This window comes from Furipterus horrens, unplaced genomic scaffold, assembly GCF_987537825.1.
Source record: "Furipterus horrens unplaced genomic scaffold, mFurHor1.1.pri manual_scaffold_17, whole genome shotgun sequence".
Lineage (NCBI taxonomy): Eukaryota > Metazoa > Chordata > Mammalia > Chiroptera > Furipteridae > Furipterus > Furipterus horrens.
Window position 1 is genome coordinate 108,402,382 of NW_028327187.1, and position 14,828 is coordinate 108,417,209.

The 14,828-nt window shown below is 42.0% G+C and overlaps 1 protein-coding gene across 6 annotated transcripts in view; it reads right to left on the minus strand.

Moving 5' to 3' along the window:
* SH3KBP1 (SH3 domain containing kinase binding protein 1) overlaps positions 1-14,828 on the minus strand; it is a 318,770-nt gene that overhangs the window by 74,308 nt on the left and 229,634 nt on the right. For all 6 annotated transcript variants that reach the window (XM_090264196.1, XM_090264192.1, XM_090264195.1 and 3 more), the window contains one exon: positions 10,540-10,634. In XM_090264196.1, the coding sequence (XP_090120322.1) occupies positions 10,540-10,634 (95 nt within the window). The remainder of the gene's footprint in view (positions 1-10,539; positions 10,635-14,828) is intronic.

The window sequence follows — 14,828 nt, forward strand, 5'->3', positions numbered from 1 at the left end:
CTTTGAGTCCAGAAGTCACTAACCAAGAAATGAGGAAAAAGAGCTGAAACCAAATATCAGGCCCCAGAAAGAGAACAGAGCTTCTTTCCACAGGCACTAGGAGAGGCTGCTGGCGGGAATCAGGAAGGCACAAAGGGATTTTCATTTGAGACCAAAAGGAGCAGATGCCCCAAAGGTCACAGTGCTCACACCCTGTTTCCCTCTTAGAAAAATATGCTTCTATTGGAGCCTCTTCAGAGAAGAGCAGCCAACAGATACTGCCATATTGGCCCAGCTCCAAGGTCCCAATTCATATTGGGCATCTCCTGGAGTCATGGGATACCACTGTATAGTTTATACACAACAATATACAAGGATTGCTTACTCATTTCATTATCTCATTTGCAGCTTAAATAATCTTAGGTCTCAGGAAATGTTTATGTTTTTAGCCCTTTTATAATAGTAGAATGAAAGACTTCCTACTCCCATAAATCCACTTCAAAATCAGTAAGGATGAGAAAAGGAAATGTTTGCAGAGGGGGCCTTTCCTGTGCGTTTGTAATTGGGTTTAAGCATGACAAGAGACAATAACATATATAAGGGTATGTGAACAAGTTATACACAAAATGCAAATTATTAAGGTAGCACTTTCACGTTTTTTTTTTATCCAGTTAAACATGGTCAAGTATTTGAAGTTATGTAACATGTGTTCATAGAAACTTCTCATTTTCTTCTGATTAGGTCATTTACATTCACATGACCACTTAATGCTAAATTTTGAAAGCTGTTTCTAATGGCACCTCCAGCTCATCCAGAACACATGGCTAATGGCACAATTTACCTCTCAAGGATGTACATCCTACAGCTGAATTTTCATTTTCATTTATGTTTACAGAACTGAATCGATACCGTATCTGAACACATGCATTTCTTCCATTACAAGGCAAGTAGATGGAACAAAAAGTAATTTTCCTTCATTGACAAAGACACTGGCAATCATAAAGCATCTTTCATGCCCTGGCCAGCGTGGCTCAGTTGGTCAGAGCGTCGTCCCCTAACCGAAAGGTTGTGGGGTCTTGTTCCGGTCAGGACACATGCCTAGGTTGCGGGTTTGATCTCTGGTCCAGCCACATACAATCCCTATCTAGGCACATATGGGAGACAACCAATTGATGCTTCTCTCTCTCATCAATGTTTCTCTCTCTACACAACGATATACAAGAATTGCTTACTCCCTTCCTCTCTAAAAACAACGAAAAAAAAAAAGTCCTCAGGTAAGGATAAAAAAAATAATAAAGCATCTTTTGTTATGTTTTAACAGATTTTCTTAGCTCCTGCACCACCTCTAAGAGACACAAAGAAGGTGGTGAGGATGAGGGTGGGGGAGTATCTTCCTTTCATGGATAAGCACTGGGAAGGAATAACAGGTGAAGGGCATAGCCATGATCATTATGAAGGTCAAAAACATCCAAGCCAATTGCAGCCGCTATGGTAAATTCCTAAATTACTACTTTCTATCTCTGTTTTTTACCACTTAAATGTTTCTATTAGGAAAACTTCTTCCCTGGCATAAATATATTTTTCTATACTCAGCAAATGTCTCTGCTTGGCCTGTGCAGTGAAAATACAATTCACAGGCCAAATCCAGGCCCTCAAGGCTGCTCAGCAGGGTCCAGGTCTGACTGGTGAGTGTAGCTACATTGGGGGAGAAGAGGCACAGAGGCACGGAGTGTGTGGGGGGTGGGGGGGCAGGAAAAGGCTCTGATATGGGAGATTCACGGTCTGGTATTCCACAGGACATTCCCAGGAAGACTCAGAACCAAACCAAGGTCTTTGAAATTCATGTAATTACACATCAGGCAATTATTTACTAAACACTAGGGCTCAGATGGCCTTGTAAGGAAAAAAGAAACCAACAACATTCTCTTAACAGTATCTTTGCAGAGCAGAAGTTCTTAATTTTGCCAAAGTCCAATTCAGCAGTATTTTCTTTTATAGACTGTTGCTTTTCATGTCATGTCTAACAGCTCTCTTCTCCTACATGTTCATAAATATTTTATGTTTTACATGTGAATCTGGTTCATTTTGTATTAATTTTTGCATCATGTGTTAGCTTTAGGTTAGGGTTCACTATTTTTGTCTTTAAATGTCCAATTGCATGAAAATCAAAGATTATCCTTCTTTCTTGAATTTTCTTTGCACCTTTGTTGAACATCAATTGGCTGCAATTTTATGGGTCTGTTTCTAGATATTCTATTTCAGGGGCAGCAAGTGATAGTCTCTGGGCCAAATCTGGCCTGCTATCTATCTCTGTTCAGCCTACAAGCTAAGAATAGTTTTTACATTTTTAAATGGTTTTGAAACATCAAAAGGATATCTCAAGGAATGTGAAAATTATACAAAATTCAAATCCGAGTGTCTATAAATAAAGTTTTATTGGAACTCAGCCATGTCCATTCATTTACATCTATGACTGCTTTCGCAGAGTTGCAACCGAGACCATATGACCCGCAAAACCTAAAATATTTATTCTCTGGCCCTTTACAGAAAAAGTTTGCCAAGCCCTGGTCTAAGATATGAGGCTCTTTATATACATCCACGCAGAACCTCAGGGGCTCTCTGAATGCCTCTATAAAAACTACTGTAAGGACAGAAGCCGTAAATAGAGCCTCTGAAAGCCCTGAGGAAGGCAGGAAAGGAATGCATTTAATAGCTGGCTGCCCATTCCAACTAAGGCTACAATATAAAAGCCTTAAGTAAAACTATTCTTAAAAGGATGAATTTTACTGTACTACATAGTTAACTATAAAGTAGGGGAACTTTAAGTCTAAAGGATATTTATTTTTAATGACATTTTTCTTAAATGTCTCCAAGAATCATAAACTATGAAAAAATACTTGTAATGTGAAAGCTGACAGGGTAAAGTCATGAATATAAGGTATTTTTATAAAAATCAACTGGAAAATTACATGTGAAAATTTCAACTTGAGCGATCATTTAAAAAATATGTGAACACCTATCAGATTAGCAGAGATTAGAAAAATGACAATATCTAGGGATGACAAGGACAAGGGAATATATTTGCATGCACTCCTGTGGGGAGACTAAACTGGCACAATCTCTGAGAACATCACTTACATGCCTTTAAAGGGCATCAAGGCAGCATTACCTTTAGTAGCCTATCATCAGGAAATAAGGGCTAGCAATTACATGGCATTTCCCACAAGCCAGGCATTCTAAGTGCTTTGTCAACTTTCACTCATTTACTCTTTACCACACTGGGAGGTTGGTATTATCAACATCTCTATTTCACAGATGTGAAAACTGAGGCACCAACAGATTGAGCCACCTGCCCAAGGTTACACAAGCAGCAGAAAGTGGCAGAAACAATCGTGTGCATGAGGATTTATAAAGAAGGCGGTGATTACATGCAACATCATCTAAAATAGGGGAAAACCAGAGACAAGCTAAATATAAAAGAGGATTGTGGTCCTCCATAAATTAGAATGCTAAGGAACCATTTAACCATGCTGCCAAAGATAGGCATGATATATTGTAGAAAAAAAGGAAGGTTAAGAAATAGTGAGTATGATATGATTGGATTTTATTTTGAACTGCCTGTGTTGTGGGGGCGTGTGTATACAAAGTCTGGAAGAATACAGCTCAAATATTTAGAGAGGTATCTGAAAGTGGTGAGGTCAGAGGGGATTGACTTTTCTCTGCATTTGTCTGTTTTGTTCTCATTTTGTTTCTCCAAGAGTAAGTATTATTTATACAATTGAAAAGTATTACTTGAAAGTACACTCCACGCCACATGCCACCTCAGAAACTATGTTTTCATATAATGCAAATGTGAATGTAAAAACGTAGAGGCACTTGAATAAGACGGAGACTATACAGCTATAATAAATTACTCTCATCCTACGAGAAGTCAAATAATAAAGGGGAACTTCGGGGAAAGTACTGACCTTAATTTCAAGACAGTTCAAATACCAAGAAAGAATTTCCTTCCGGTCACTGAACATTTGTCTTTTCTTCTTCCTACTTCTCATAGCAATAACTCTAGTGTAACTTACATTTCTAAAGCATTTTCAGCCGCACCCTCTCATTTAATCCTCACAACCCTCACCGAGTAATACAAATAGAAAGGCTGGAAATAGAAAACGGGCAAAAAGGGAGTTTCTCTAATTCCCCATGGCACCTGTAGGTTCTTTCTGTGTGTGGCAGGAAAAAAAGTATCCTAAATGCTGTTGCAACGATTACTGATGCCCTGCCACTAAAGCACAGCACTCTGGAGAGAGATGACAATTACGCTGAAACACAGGGTCCCTTTTGACAGTTTTATATAATTTGTGGCAGCACGTGGAGCTGCGAATTTGCAACAATTGTAACTCACCTAAGAAAAATCTGCAATCGTCACCATCACAACGTTGGCCTGGCATTGTTTTGGCGGCCGGCGTACCGGTCAACCAAAGAGACATTTTCTCCCGTCTCAAGACCTACATTTTCCATCCTCACCTAATTTAAAACTGCATGTTTGTGACGCTGCCCAAAAGCTCAGTGAGGAAGTTTTGATCAAATACACTATGGTGTGAGGATTCTTCTCAATCATCCCACTGTCTGGTGACTTGAAAGAGGAAGATAAAACAGCAAACTGTATTCCTTGGGATTGCTAATGCTCCTAAGAGGATATCTATTGTGACTTCTGTCTTGAGAAAGGACTTATGCAGTCTAACAGGACAGGCCCTATTGCAAGAAATATGTCCTATGACATAAATGACTCATTTGCTGAACACTGACATTTTTCAAATGTGCGTAAACCCAGATGATCCCAGACCTGTGTTTAACTTCTTTGTTCACTCATAAAAATATGTCCTTCTAATGGGTCTGTCAGCGTATCATCATTTTCAGGGTGGCACCTGATAATTTACTCTTCACCCTTGAAACTACAGTTAATCCTAGCATTTGAGCTGTGCTAAAAGCTTCAGCAGTTAAGAGAGAAAGGGTCAAGGCCAGCAATCTGTTTAGCTGACCAGTTTTCTTATACAAAGCTAAGAACCTCCCTTGAGATTCCTAAAGGCACTTCTCTTTGAGGAAACAACCTTACTACCTGTGGCACAGGAAGCAAGAAAGTCTGAAGACATTTTTCTCATGAATAAATGTTTCAATTAATGAATGAATGGAAGGGAGGCAGGAGGGGAAAATAAACATTAGACAAACAATAGAACATATAATCACAGAATGACTTTGTAAGAAGCTCAGGATTCCTGCTTCTTTTTTTTTTCCATGGGAAAAGCAAGCAGAAAACTCAGTGGCTGATGGGCCCAGAAGAAAAGAGGAAGGCACAATACAGTGGGCAAGAAAGGAAAGCAGAAGAAATAAGTAGAATGAGAGGGCTTTGGGCATTAAAAAAAACAAACAAACAAAAAAAATCCAACATTAGCCCTGAGCTGAACTCATCATTTCCTCTACACTATCATTTCATTTCTGTAGAGGTGACAACGGAATCAGAAAGTCATGGGAAATCCTGACCCTAAGAGATCAGAAACAGGAACACCAAAATGCATGCAGAAGAAATGCATGGATGGGGTAATGGTGTGGTGATACTGTTTTCCTGATAAGATAATGATAATGTCATCAGTTTACAAAAAAAAATCCCACAGGCCCTTGCCGTAGATACTTAGCAACAATGGGTGACTCAGTGAGAACATAAGTCACCTCTGGGAGTGACTGAGCCCCACCTACCACAAGCATCTGACTGCCCCGCAGGAAGTTCGGACAGTACCGCCCTGCCCTGCCCAGTCCAGCCCCCAAGTTCAGGGTCAGGGGATGCCTCTGCCCTGGCTCTGCCACTGACTTGCTGTAAGAACCTTAGGAAAAGTTGGGTCCACATCTGCACCTGTGTTTCTCCTTCTGTAATGTGGACAGAATGCCCGTGGCGCCACCTAGCTCGTGGGCTGCTATGAGGCTGAGCTGGGGAGAGACTCGGGAGGAAAAGGAGTAGTGAGGAAGGGTCCTGGCCTCTTGTTGCCAGTGGCCCAGGGGGGGCTGCACTGGAAAGCTGCAGTCGAGCAGGCAGATTGAGCCATTAGTAAGTTAAATGCTCAACTGTTGTCTGGGAAAGAAGGGAGGAAAACACACTGAGATAGAGATGGAGGGAGCTGGGACAATTAGTGCTCAGTCCTAACACTGACCTCACTGCAGGCATGACTCCAACCATTTGGGCTCCCTGGTTTGATACATCCCTAGGCAAAGGCGAAACTCCATTTGTTTTTGTGCGGTAGTTACCTTATACTTCCAGCTCTATCTAATCCTTTGGCTTCCCTCTTCCTTTAGGGTGCATCTCTCACCCTAAACATCGATACTGGCTTATATTGTCTCTTTCCCCTTCCCTCCATCTCTACTGCTCCATGACTTTAGCCTATAATAGTATCCTTCTTAGTGTTGAACTTGATGTTGCCAAATAGTCGTATGCCCAAGAAGCAACAGAGGGGCTGTGTCTGCTCTAGTAAGGGTCAAAGACACAGCTACTCAGGGGATCATTTTTATAAGAAATACCTGAAGACCCTTATTTCCAAACAGGTCACATGGGAAGCCCTTCCTCCCAGACTGGGGAGGGAAGTGGCTGGGAGGAAAAGACCATCACTCTGAGGCCAGGTGGCCGTAGGCCCAGGGGAAAAAAAAAACAAAACATTGTCCCTCTCTCCACAGTTGGACTCACTCAGCTCCAAGAGGCAGTAGACAGGCCAAGGGGCACCGTGGCCATCGGCACAACTGAGCCCCACCTGACCCTATCAGGCTGCTCTCAGCCCTTTTCCAGGGAGCTTTTCTGGTTGGACACCAGACCCAGAGGCTTCTGAACCCTTTCAGTCACACTCTGGGCAGAAATCAGGAAGGCAGGGATGGGGGTGGCAGGAACACAGACTAAGGATCTATTTTTGAGTGACTGGAAATAAAAGCTAAATACAGGTGTGTTCTGCACAAGTGGAAATGTTCCCAAGTCCACAAGAAATCTTTATAAATAAACTAAAAAACAAACCATTTGGGTTGCCACATCTCATTCTAGTTTCCAGAGACACACACAAATGGTTGGAGTCCTGGTACATTATTTCAGGAATTGTGGGGGGCACTCCCGGTTAAGGTGTCTGACTCATTTTCTAGAAAGCTATAGGAAGTGACAATCTAGGGCTAAAAATGAGGGCAGAGCCTGCCCTGTGACACCTGCCTCAGCACAGAAAGCAGGGCAGTGGGAAACCACCTTAATTGACTATGAAAGGGAAACATGACAGAATTTGGGGTGAAGCGTGAACCTCTATAGCAAACACAATCAGATTTCAAAGAGCAGCAATTCAGGTCTTCCATCGCAACTTACACGTGCAATAAAGACACATATCCAAATGCATATTAAACAAATCATGGTGAAGTTGTTCATTTTACAATAACAATAGCACACCACCATCTCAAGGAACTCTGAGTGATTCCTTAACTCAGGAAGATTCAAGAATTTTCTATAATGTCAGCAGGATTTGAAAGACTCAGACTCCATTTTTCCCACTTCCAGCAGGCAAAATATGTATGGCCCATCTTTTCTTCCAAATTCCTGTTGAAATCTCACCCACTCTGGGTTCTGAACTATTTCAGGTAGATTTTTCACCACTGTTACCTACTTTTATATCCTGCTCTTCCATCCCAGCAGCAAACTGGGCCCAGACACAAGAGCCCCTTCACTCCCATTTCAAGACCAGAGAAAAGAGCAGCTGAAGTTGAAGTGACAATTCCTAGGATTACAGGTACCACTCACGGGCAGACCTTTCCCTGTGAGAGGCACTTTATATCCAGTATCTTTTAGTAAATCCTCACGGCAGCCCTGTGAAGCCAGCTTCATATTTGAGAAAACTGAGGCTCAGAGGGGTTAAGTGATTTCCCCAAAGACTGACAGCCAGGAGTGGCATTGCTGGGGTTCAAACTCTGGTTTCTCTGAGTTGGTGGCCTACGTGGGACTTGACAACTTAACATGCTGCTTCCAACAAACTGTAGTGCTAGGTCATTCGTGGGAATAAAGATAAAAACCTGCACAAGTTCAGGATCTCAAGAGCTCTGACTTCATAGACCACATAAAATAATAATAAAAACAAAATGATGGAGTGCAAAGGACTTTTTTAGAGCGAGAAGCTCACAATGGGCTCAAGCACATGATACAGCATAAGTTAGGGGTGGTATATTAGCAGCTACAGAACAACTAGCTGAATGGGTAGGCAGAGGGCATCTGGGCAGCAGGAACATGGTTTGGGTCAAGTTACGGAGGACACATGAGTAGGACTGGAACATCCCAGTAGAGTTCGTTCATGTAGAACAGTGACATAAACCAAGGCCAGCAGGCCAGACTGAGGCTAGACCGCCTGGGCCAATGAGGGTGGCATAATCGAGTTGGATTTTACAAGAAAGGAAAGTCACTAAAAACTTTCATTGGAGCAAAGGGGTTCCATGGTCAAAATGCCGCCATGGGATGGTAAAAAGAAGGGGCTTGGGTGCTAGGGATGAAATAGCCCTCATCCTTGGTCACCCCAGGGCTCTCCGGCAGAGCAGGTACTGTGGAAGGTGCTGAGAGAGGGAGGAGTCCCAGGGGAGGGGCAGCCTCCAGCCAGGGCCTGTCTCTACCATGGACAGGAAATGGCCAAGCTGCAGGAGGGAAGAATCTCTAGGTTCTGGGCGGTGTGGATGTGGCCAGGAGAGAATCCCTTTCTGACGAAGCTCTTTTTTATGAGACTGGAGGTAGGAAGGAAACAATCAAGATGAATGTGCTCTCATCATCTGTAATCAAATGACAAGGACTGGAATAGTATGTTACAGTAGAAATAGATGTGTTCAGATAAGGGATTATCTGCAGTGTTTTTTTTTTTCTTTTCCCAAAACCTTATTAAATATTATTGATACACCTGGTTTTCAATTAAAAGGAGGCTGCCCCCCTCCAAACAAAAACAGGAAAGTGAGTACCCCCACTATCAAGAATGGTAGCTACTGAATCTTCTCTGTTTGCTTTATCATAGTAGGGGAAAGTACTCTCCTCCTTTCTCTGTATTTGTGCTACTTATTGAAATACTTGTATTATGCCTCCCCCCACTTAACAATTTCCCTCTCCCCCTTGTCAGATTAAGGGTCCGATTCAAAATAGGGAGTGCTCCATGCACCGCCAGGCCTCCTTGGCAGAAACAAGAGGGCAGCATTTGCCCTCCTCTGATTTCCTCCCACCATGGGAAACACCAAACACCAACAGAGGTCCATTGAAGTAAGTTTAGGGGGATGTTTTACAGGTTAAAAGAGGGACGAGTTCTTGTGCAGTAAGCAGAGCAGGGAATAGTTTGCTATTCCAAAAAGGTACCTGCCCTTAGCACTGTCTAGCATACCACTTTCATATGGAGTGCTGAGAGGGCCAGCTCTCTCCCTAAAATAATTTGACCTTTTGCAAGCTACTTAAGCTCTGGGGTCATCAGTTGCTTGGCATTGCTGGCTCAGGCTCTTTAAAATACAGAGCCTCTCTAGGCATTTCTTAAAGATAACTTCCTTGATTATAAAGGTAAATCGGACTGGTCACTTGGGGTGGGAAATGGGGGGCAGGGCAGGAAACATGGTCCACTTTCTCTCAGTAATGGCCAGAGGCAGCGGGACCCAGGGCCTACCTCCCACACTAACCCCCTGTCCCCTGTCTCTTATCTCTGCACCCTCCACTCTGCCAGTGCGTTCCAGCCTTGCATGAACGCAGGCCGCCATGATACCTGTCCTAAGGGAATTACATGTTCCTGGTCACTCACCTGGATGTAAGAATAAAGCCACCTTATATATCTTAAAGACAGTTCAGCTTTTCATTGTATTTGACCCTCATAAAATTCCCATACCTCAGAGAAAAGGCCATACATTCTAAGAATCGCTTAAATAATTTATCTTTCAACCATCTACTTGGCGAGTACCATGGCATGAAACAGTACATGGCCCAGGACCTTTTAAGCTGCATCACTTCACACAGATTTTATAGCTCTCTGGATGTTTACAAGACTCTGCCCATAATGCTAATAAAATCGTTCAACCTTCTTAGCCCAAACAAGACAGGCGAAATTCTCTCAAGCATGCTACCTTGTCTTTGATCTGAACAGCATACATTCTTTAAGAGCTTTCTGCCTGTGAAGTAGGACCTGCCATTTTAAAGCCTCTCCTTGAATACCACATGACCCAGAGCGTGGCAGTGAGGGCTGCTGTGCAGTCCAGGTCTCCGGCGAACAAGGCCATCTTCTGGATCAGCCCTTCTGGGACAGACAGTTTCTGCAGAGCCACGCAAATCTACGGCTGGCTCCGAGGCAAACCAAATCTATTTAATTTTTAAGCTCATTCATTCACCTGGATACACTGGGCTTCGCCTGATCAAGAGAAAAAAACCACAAGAGTCTTCCTGGTGAGCCCAGGACCATGACAATCTCGAGTTTCAAGGGCTAAAATAAAGCTTGTCCTATGCAGTCAACACCTCACAGCAGCTCACAGTTGAGAAGGCAGGAGGGAACCTTTGTTTACCTTATTGATGAGAGTGACTATATCTCCTTCTTTGATTGTCAATTCATCATCATTCTGTGCCTCATATGGAAATATTACTTTGCAGTAATCCTTGGCTGCAAGAAGAAAAGAAAACACAACCTTTAAAATGCTTTATCTAATGAGCTGGCCCAGGAGAAGATGTTCTCTATCACATTAACTTCAAGGAAAAGCACACTTATGACATAGGATATAACCACTGCATAAAGACAGGATCACTCTTAGTCTTCCAGTGTGGGACTTCTGCATATTCATTCTCTTCATCTTTCCCCTTAAAAATCACATGATGCCATCAAATGCCATTGACTGCTTTGCTTATCTCAGGCAGAAAAGCAAAAAGATTTCCTCGGTCTCAGGAAAGCACATGTGTATATTTTATATACTCTTTCTTTTAAAGAAAGCCGTGTTTATTGAATCTGTATTTAAAGGAATTACAGATGAGAAAATTGAAGTTCAAGGACATTATTTAACTTGTCTTAGGGCACATAAGTAATAAAAGGTATGACTGAGGTTATAAACTCAGTCTTCCTACTCCAAATCCTGTGCTTGTCCAACTAACCCCTGGGATACCATTAAATATACTTAATTTTTTTTAATTGTTGACATTATTCTGGATATCCTCATTCCCCCACACATACACACTTTGCCCCCCTCAACCCAGCCTGGCTCCCAGCCTTTACCACACTGTTATCTGTGTCCATATGCATATATGTTCTTTGGTCAATCTCTCCCAACCCCACTACCCACCCCCTGCCCCTCTGAGACCTGTGCTGGCGAGGATGTGGAGAAAAGGGAATCCTCGCACAGTGCTGGTGGGACTGCATACTGGCGCAGCCACTACGGAAAGTGGTATGGAGCTTCCTCAAACAACAACAACAACAACAACAACAAAAAAACACCTAAAAATGGAACTGCCTTATTACCCAGGGATCCCACTTCTGGAAGTATATGTTAAGAATCCCAAAACACTAATCAGAAAGAATATATGCATCCCTTATGTTCATAGCAGCGTTATTTACAATCACCAAGATATGGAAGTACCCCAAGTGCCCATCAGTAGACAAGTGGATAAAACAACTGTGGGACATTTACACAATGGAATACTACTTGGCCATAAAAAGAAGGAAATCTTACCATTTGCAACAACATGGATGGATCTGGAGAACATTATGCTAAGTGAAATAAAGTCAGTCAGAGAAAGACAAATACCATATGATCTCACTTATATGTGGAATCTAATGAATAAAATAAACTGATGAAGAAAATATGACCAGAGGCATGGATATATATTTATATACTCTATTTTATATACCATTTTATATACTCTTAGAATGCGTGCATAAGTAGACATAATCTACAAAGAGCAGAAAGCTTAAAATTTGCCCTCACTACCTTCTTCCACACATCACTAAATTAGAAATAGTGTATTACTCAAAACAATGAAAAACTCATTATGGCACATCGTAAGAGACTGATGTTGACATATTTATATGTAAACATGTGTCAACCACAAAGAGCCAACAAATACTAAGTGTTTTTTACACACATGCATATGTGAGGAGGTGAACTTGTATGAACATGTGCCATGGCCTCTCTGTGGGAACCCACCTGTCCATGGATGGGGCTGCTCATCAGCAAGAAAGCACAGCAGCCTTTGCCAAAAGAGGGCAAGACATCAAGGTCACTCAAAACCCGTTCAAATCTGCCCTGAATTCAATGCTTTTGAGTCTATCCAATGTTAAATCTTCTCTATGTATACAAGACACCAGTTTCAAAGACTAAAAACATATCTAAGATGTTTGGGAAATTAAAACTTAGAAAACTGGGGTTTGATGACTCAGAACAGAAGGTAGAAAGAAAAATTCAAGAGAATTCGGGTCTACTTGGACAGGCATTTATTATTCTGCATCAAAGTCAATGGTCCTAATGATTTTAAATGGCCTTAGATATTTCCCCCAAATTTGGCCAGTTCTTGCAGACAGATCATATAACCTAGAGAGATATACATAAGTAACAATGATATTGTCCAGAATACAGTTTCTATCACTGAAATGTGTTTTTTTATTATGGTTAATGTCACATCAATCAAAGAGTGATATATAAAATAAAGACAATAAAAAAATCTGTAATACAGCCCTGGCTGGTGTGGCTCAGTGGATTGAGCACCAGCCTGTGAACCAAGGGCCACTGGTTCGATAGCCAGTCAGGGCACATGCCTGGGTTATGGGCCAGGCCCCCAGTTGGGGGCACACCAGAGGCAACCACACATTGATGTTTCCCTCATTCTCTTTCTCCCTCCCCTCCCCTCTCTCTAAGAATAAATAAAGGTAATTTTTTAAAAATCTGTAATACAGATACAGTGTGGTCTAGAGATGGTCTAGATAAGACAGAGAGAGAAGGGAAGGAGAGAGAGAAGGGCTCACTTTGTTCCTATGTACATGTTTTTGCTTTCTGTCCAATGGCTCCAGGATATCAGCTACATCACCTACCCTAGTGTTAGAAACCTGCCGTCTTAGGTACTCTGGGCCCCTAATGCCTTTTGCTCATTAACCATGCTGAGGGGCACTAGTTCTAAATCCCACTATACCAATTTGCCCTAAGATTTTGAGGACCACATAGTTACCAACATTCCATCTCTCTCCAATTTAGTAGTAGAAAACCTCCCTAATTCTGAATCAGCCAAATGTTCTAAAGGCAGGGAAAAAGTTAAGCATCTCTAAGTTGGATAATGACATCTCCTTGCCCATTTCCCTACTAACTATCTAGTGAAATATGACTACTCAGCCTCAAAAGTTACAACACTGTAAGAAATACAGTGTTATTGAAGAACTACCCTGCAGAGTCTAGCTTTAAGGGTAATTCACTGGATCAAAATCATGGAGATGTTTTATGAAGAAGATAGGATACCTAGCCAATAAAAAAGAGGAACAAGTTATGTTTCTATTCTTTTTTCACCAAAAGTTACATGTGGTAGATGCTATTGGTTAACCGCCCAGCAGCCATTCCCTATCCCCTTCCCAATGTACAGAATCCTTATTTAGTGAGACATTATGCTCAGCAATAGGGACCCCTCCCACAGTCCTAGGGATGAATACAGTGCATCTAGGCAAATAATACTAATCTCACTCCCCTCTGTCAGTGATTGGTTTAAGGATGAGCATGTGATCTACTTCTAGCCAGTGAGATGTGAGAGGAAGTCTGTCTGGGGGTGGCGGTGAGGAAAGCTCTTAGATTTTGCTAATTAAAAAAGAAAGAGCACAAGACAGGGGGAAACTAGCTGCCCCTCCCTTTGTCCTTTCAAAATTGTTTCATCCTTGTTGGAAGACAGCACAATGTTTGGCACTGTGGCAGCCATATTTCAACCATGAGAGGAAACCCCCAAAAATCAACACTCAGGAGGTGACCCTGAGCCCTGATGCTGTTGAGATGTCTGTCTAATTAATCAACTTCAGAAGACCTGTCCCCGGATCTTGTTACTTTAATAAAACTCTATAGCTTACCACCACTTTGTGGTCAGGTAGGTCCTTATCGCTCAAAGCAGAAGGCACCCTGACATGAAGGAACTTGGTAAAAGGAAGAGGACACTTCCAGGTACCTCCTCTGAGATACTTGACTCTAGTCTGCCTTCCCTAAAACCCGCTTCCTATCCCTGTCTGTCATTCCCTTTGCCCCTAAGTCTTCTCTTGCTACCTCAGGACCTTGCCTAATGTAGGAGGTCAACACATGACTGTGGAATTGACATGTAACCAACACAGTGACAAAATATTTACAAAAGGTACTAGCATGCCTTTAAAATGTTTCACATAGGCCATTTTGTTTTATGCCCACAATCTCCCTATAAGCTAAGGAGGGCAGGTGTCTCCCTGCCTTTAAAAAAAAAAAAAAAAACAGCTTTAATGACATATAATTTAGAAACCATGAAATTCACCTATTGTGCAGTTTGAAGAATTTTAATAAATTTATTTAATTGTATAACCATCACCATAACCCAGTTTTAGAACACTATGAGGCATTAGACACAGAATTATCTAGAAAGGGCCAATTTTTAATTTAATTTGTTGGGGTGACAGTGGTTAATAAAAGTATATAGGTTTCAGGTGTATAATTCTATAATACATCATCCATATGTTGTAGTGTGTGGTCACCACCCCAAGCCAAGTCTCCTTCCAGCACCATTTATCACCCCTTCACTCTCTCCTACCTCCCTCTCTTAATTTTACATAAAAGGAGGAGATACTGGTGCCAGTAGCTACTGTCAACCATCACTCTCC